Below are 6,109 nucleotides of genomic sequence, written 5' to 3'. Positions count from 1 at the left end.
GCCGGGGCCCAGCTCCAGGGCCAGCCTCCATCCCCAAAACTCTGGGGGAAACGTCCCATCCCCAAACGCTGCCTTGTGTCTGGGAGCTGGTGGGGTTGTGACCGTGATGCAACACCCTGTGCTGCTCTTCTCAAGGCTTCCGGTGGTTTTAAGGTGTTGACTGCATCTGGGCTTGCCCTGTCTTGAGACAAAAGGTGCCACCTTGGGTTGCGTCCGCTCCTCGCTCGGGGCTTGCAGGGTTTTTTTGGTGGCTCAGACCTGAGCTTTGAAGAAAAACAGATGATGTTTTGCAATCCGCGGGGCCGCTCCCCTCCCTGCCTCAGCGATCCTATCGTGAGCACCGGGTGCATCTGCAGCCCTGGGCACAGGCGGTAGCTGCGGTGGTGACGGTCCCCATCCCACAGCCCTCAGCTGGGGCGCTCCTGGGGGTCCTGATGGGGGTCCCCATGCATGCACCCGTCATGCATGGGGCCACTGGCAGAGCAAAGTCACTTGTGCAAAGTGGCTGCAAACTGCACCTGGAAGCCTGGGCCAAGGGCTGCTGAAAGCTGCTCCCCACTCAGCTTGAGGAGGAAATAGCCTCATGGAGGCGTTTGGTCCAGGCTGCCCATCAGTCCCCTTCCCTGGGGACCCCTGTGGCGGCGGCTGTCGAGCCCCTGCTCTCTGGCTCATCCCTCGCTCTGGCCTGGAACAGAGGAGGGGACTGAGGAACCGCTGCCCCAAATCTCTGAAAGCAAATTCAGTTTGTACCCCTGCTCCCTGCAGGGATGCTGCCTGCGGCTCAGGCAATGCCGCGGTTTCGAGGAGCATCATTCCTCTTCATCCTCCCCACAAAGCTTTTACCCAGCTTAGTGAGCCCTGGCCCCGTGAACCCCCCGTGCCACCCTTCGGGACGTGCTGAGGAAAGCCAGGCAGACTTTGTGCTCCCAGAAACGGGGTGGAAACAACCACGGCCCTGCAGATATCCGGGACAAAACCTTCATTTAAAGCGAGCTGGTGTTTTCCCTGCAGCTGTGCTGCATCAGGTGCCCTGGCTGAGCCAGGAAAGAAGCACCTAACCTGTGCCCGGAGGAAGAGGAGGTGTCGCAAAGGCACGCGCTCGCCACTGACAGCTCTGAGCAGTTGTTTGACTGAAGGAGAAACTCTGGTGTCAGCTCAAAAGCACCGAACTTGTAATACAGGAAATGCTAATATTTGCCTTAATTTGGTGCCATAACCAGCCATGCGAGCCCAGGGTGCCTGCACCAGAGGCCTCACGGCGATGGAGGTAGGGGATGGGGAACCGAGGTGTCGGGCTCCCTGCGGGCTCCTCCTGACCCGTTCCTCTCCACCTGAAGCACAAGGCTTTGGCCAGGTTGGGTTGAAGCTGAGCAGCTCCTGGGGTCACCGACAGCTCCCTGGGTGACAGCACAGTGACCTGGAACGGATGACTAAGCCCACCTGCGTTTTTCTGTGTGGCTTTTCTAGGGGCTTATTAGGATGGAGGGGAGGAAGAGGAGGGGAAGGCAAGAAAAAGGCCCATAAAGAACAAACAGGAGGAAGAGGAGGAGCTCCCCACACGGTTTCAGGCTGCATGAGCAGCCCCGATCCCCCCTGGACCCCCTGAGCTGACCCAGGTCCATGCATCCCAAGGGAAGGTGGTGGGACAACAAAGCCAAAAGCCCCTCTGCCGGCTATGGGGGCTTGAGTTGCACTTGGGGTTTGGGACGGCATGGATTGTATTTTGGGTCACAAAGCCCAGCAGTCCAGCGGGGAGGGAGGCGGCCGGGGGGAGCAGCACGATGCTGCCGAGCTCCTCTGTGCTCCATGACTGTCCCTCCATCCCCCATCACGATGGCGCCGGGTTGTGCTGAGCATCCCGGAGTGAGTGCGGGGGGCTGCGGGCAGCCTGCGAAAATCGGGGGCAGACGGGAGGGTGCAAAGGTGTCAGGGTCCAGAGGCCTGAAATCTTGAGAGCCAGCAGGAAAATGAAGCAAAAGGGGAAGAGGAGAAAAGGGAAATGGAAAGAGTAAGAGGCCCGGGGCGATGGGGGGAGGAGAAGTGAAATTGGTGCCAGGAGCGCTGGGGTGAAAGCGGAACTGCGGGGGCCACGGGATGGGTGCAGAGGAGCCGCGGGCAGGTTCAGATGGGACGTCCCCTCCTGGGCACCACGCCGGGGACCACCCAGGCACTGCAGCTCTGTTCAGCAAGTTTCCTCTGCAGCATCAAGGACAAGGACCCTTTGAGTAGTTTTCTTTTTGCACAGTGAAATCTTACCCTCCCCTCCCAGCCCAGGGCCCTGTTTAGCCCCCCAAGGGCTTAAATCACAGCCCATTTTTCCTGCTGCCCCACGGCCCCAGGTGGACAGAGCTGGGCAAGTTGGGGGGCGGCTGGAAAGCTGGTGCTGGCATCTCCCTGTGCAGGGAGGAAAAGGTGATGGGGACACAGTTGCACCTCTGCCCTAGTGCAAAGGGGATGCGGGGGCGCAGAGGATGCACCCACCGACTGCAATTTTTGCCCTTCCCCTGGGTTATTTTTGCTGCCCCCTTTGACTCATAAGTAGAGCCTGTGCAGCAACTGCTTCGTTAGTCCTTCATTACCTCCGTAACGAGCAGGGGTGATGTTACAAACATGCCCGCAGGCCGTCAATGCCCGTCTGCTCCTCTCCGGGGTGCCAGACCTGCGGTGAGGCAGGATCCGGCCAGAGGGATGGGGCAAGCCCAGGTGCAGCAGCGCTGAGATTTTGAGCTTTGCAAGTTCCCAGCAGGGCCGAAACACCCCTCTTTGCACCACCCGAAGGTGCCTGTTTTGGAACCACAGCTGGGGCGGGGGCCAGTTATAGCTACCAGCAGCTCAGGGGGAGCTGCGGCCAGATCCAGGCCTGGAGCCCCACTCCCGTCGGTGGTGGCCCCGGTGCAGTCGCTGTGGCCCTCTCCCCGCAGGGCAGCAAGGAGCGCTTCCACTGGCAGAGCCACAATGTCAAGCAGAGCGGCGTGGACGACATGGTCCTGCTCTCCAAGATCTCCGAGGAGGCCATCGTGGAGAACCTCAAGAAACGTTTTATGGACGATTACATCTTTGTATCCTTCCCAAGGCAGCGGGACAGGGCTGGGGAGTGGCAGGGCTGTGCTCCAAGGCTTTGCCAGGGCGTGGGCCAAACTGGGGCTGCCCCAATGCCCGCAGAGTGTCCCGTCCCCACACTGTGGTGCAACAAGATTGGGATCGGCTGGGGGGAGGCTGCCGTTCCCAAGCTGAGTTGCACTCGGCAGAGACACTGCAACCGTGACCCCCATCCTGCCGTGCCCTGGGACCCACTTTGGTCCTTCCTTTGCGGCCACAAAGCCCTAAGCAAAGAGCACTGAACAAAGCCCCTCATCTGCTGTCTCCTACTGCTCCTGCACACTGGAGACCCGCCTGCCTGTGCCAAGGGGGCCGGACCCCGGTGGCAGTAGTGGCCATCGTCCCCTGTTGCCGTCACCCAACCCCCCAGATGCCCACAGCGCGCCCTGGCTGCTCTGCACCCACAGCAAATCCAAGCAAACCTTGGATGGAGTGGAAGCATCCCTGCAGGCACGGGAAGGAGGTGCCACCCCTCACTCTCCACCAGTGCCAGGCCACGTGGGATACCACCAAGCCAGCGCAGGGTGCAAAGCTCCCACCCTGCCCAGTGTTGCCCCCGCTGTGCCATCCCCCAGCCCAAAGGGCTTTGCAGTCGCTGGCTCCCATCACAGACGTGGCACTGCTGAGTACCATGCACGAGGCTTGGCAGCTCTCGGGCTCTGCGGTGTGGATGGGGAGATGTCCCCACGCCCACGATTCGAGGTGCTGAGCCCTTGCCTTGCCCGCCCCACACCTGCTTGAGGATGCAGCCAGCTCCGGGTCTCGGCACCATCGCACACGCTTCACCTGCACCCCAGCTCCAGTGGGTGGCCGGCTCTGGTGGGGAAGAGGACAAAATCCCTGCTGCGCAGAGCAGGGCACGGCGGGGTCTTGGGTGGCAGTGGAGCTGAGCACGGGGCTGAGCCGCTTGCTCACGCCGCGGCGAGTGGCTGTGGTTTCCCTGAAGATGCGGCTCTGTCCTTACAAGGCGATGCTCTGTCCCGGGCCGGCGGTGACGCAGCCATCCTCCCCGCTCTTTTGGCAGCCCTGGGGCTTTCAGTGTGTTTAGCAGTTGGGTTTGGGGTTGGCTTTTGTTTTTTTCAGACGCAGCCTCTTTCTTCCTTTTTTTTGTGCTGCTGCGCGCAGGGCCCCTGTCTAGCCGTGACTCAATGCCCCGCGCTTCTGCATTTCCCAGAAAAGCCCCTCTCTTCCTGCCCTTCGGCTGCTCTTCCCCCTCCCCGCTGTCAGGTGGGCCGAAAATAGGACATTGAGGGCTCGGGGTAAACCTGCTGGCACTGTCCCCGACCTCGATCTCCCCAGCACCTGCCCTGGGGCACCGGGGGCTCATCCCCATCCTGCTACCGCGTCATTTCCAGGCGCAATTCCCCACTTCTCCATTCCCCTGCCCACCCTCGGGTGACTCGGGGATGCTGCAGGCAGGGGCCGAGGGAGGCGGAGTGGCTGGGTGTCCTGGGAAAGGCAGGAGCTGGTGGTTTCTTTCCTCTCCGTGCCTCAGTTTCCCTGGTTGTAAAATGGAGACAGTATCCTGCTGCAAAAGCTGCAGATGGAGCATGAGCAGCTGAGCAGAGGGCGAATTCCGGGAGGCTGCGGGATGCTGGAAATGCCACTTTTGGAGCCGATCCTCAGCCAGAGGCTAGGGAGCTGAGGCGATGCTCCTGCTGTACCCTGCACCGGTCACACCGCTGGGGACACCCCGGGGCTGAGGTGGCGAAGCACTGGGTCCCCGTGGCCGGGAGAGCACCAAGTCATGGCAGCAGCTCTGCCTGCACCCGAGCTGAAAACCTTCGTGGTATTCCTGGTGCAGCTTCCAGGATGAGGCAGGGACCCCCCGCAACCACCCTCCTGCCATTGCTCTCACTGATGCTGCCTCCCGGGCAGGAAGGGGCAGCGGGAAGGGACATGGGAAAGGACGCAGAGACCTTAACCTGCCACTCAGACCTACATTGGGCCGGTGCTCATCTCCGTCAACCCCTTCAAGCAGATGCCGTACTTCACCGACCGGGAGATCGAGCTGTACCAGGGGGCGGTGAGGCTGCTGCGTGCCAGCTGGCGGGGTCGGCCAAGGGTTCAACGGGTTTAATTTGGAGCGAAACACCTGGGGGGTGTCCCATGAGTGTCACTGTCCTCCCCAGCCCTTTGGGTGCTGCAGGGGTCAGTGCTCCCAAACACATTGATGGAGAGTCAGTAACGAGACTCAGGAGCAAATCCACGTTCCTGGGAAATTCAGCTCAGAAATACACAGCAAAGCAACCCAAACATGGTAAAATCCAGCCCGAGTGACTAGCTCTGCTGCAACAAGCTTCCCAAGGAGGAGGGGAGTCTCGAAAAAACATCTGACATGCTGCTGATTAGCTCATGTTTGTGGCAAGAGACTAATTCCCCATCCCTGCTGTGTGCCACTGCCTTGTGCAACGCACGAGCAGAGTTAAGGGGATTTGGGGAGGGTGCTCAGGGCGGGAGCTGATGGCTGCTCTGTGCTCAGCATTGCTGTCCTTGTCCCCCGTTTAGGCTCAGTATGAAAATCCCCCCCATATCTACGCCCTGACCGACAACATGTACCGCAACATGCTGATCGACGGGGAGAACCAGTGCGTTATCATCAGGTAGGGGGTACGCGGGGCGCAGCCGGGGACCCCGTGCAACCGCTCCAGGGCCGGCTGTCCCCATCACCCCTTCTCCCCACACCCTGGGGGCATCCCGGCTAAACACAGCAGCCGGGCAGCGGCAAGAGGCGGCTGAAGCCCAGTGGTGGATTCTGGAGGTCCCAGCTCATGGGGGTGCCTGGAGGGACCCCGGCGTCCTGGGCCATGAGCACCAGCCGGGGCTGAGACCGGGTTGTCCCAGGCAGGGACCGAGCCTTGTGCAATGCACCTTTCCGGCTGAGTGTTGCAAGGAAAATGGTCAGGATGTGGGGCAAGGCCAGAGGCTTCCCCTTGAGGCTCCCAACTCTCCCTCCTCCCCTCCAAAATCCAGCAACAAGAAATCCAACGTCTCCTCCCGGAGCAGCTCC

The 6,109-nt window shown here is 61.1% G+C and overlaps 1 protein-coding gene across 1 annotated transcript in view; it reads left to right on the top strand.

The window, feature by feature from the left end:
• Window positions 1–1,261: 1,261 nt before the first annotated feature.
• LOC103921157 (unconventional myosin-If-like) overlaps window positions 1,262–6,109 on the top strand; it is a 13,236-nt gene continuing 8,388 nt past the window's right edge. Inside the window, 4 exon segments of the mRNA XM_009329074.1 lie at window positions 1,262–1,267; window positions 2,922–3,059; window positions 5,036–5,125; window positions 5,608–5,709. Of these exon segments, the coding sequence (XP_009327349.1) occupies window positions 1,262–1,267; window positions 2,922–3,059; window positions 5,036–5,125; window positions 5,608–5,709 (336 nt within the window).

This window comes from Pygoscelis adeliae, unplaced genomic scaffold, assembly GCF_000699105.1.
Source record: "Pygoscelis adeliae isolate BGI_AS28 unplaced genomic scaffold, ASM69910v1 Scaffold537, whole genome shotgun sequence".
NCBI classification, from domain to species: domain Eukaryota; kingdom Metazoa; phylum Chordata; class Aves; order Sphenisciformes; family Spheniscidae; genus Pygoscelis; species Pygoscelis adeliae.
The sequence above is the reverse complement of the archived record's forward strand: the minus strand, read 5'-3'. Positions and strand labels throughout refer to the sequence as shown.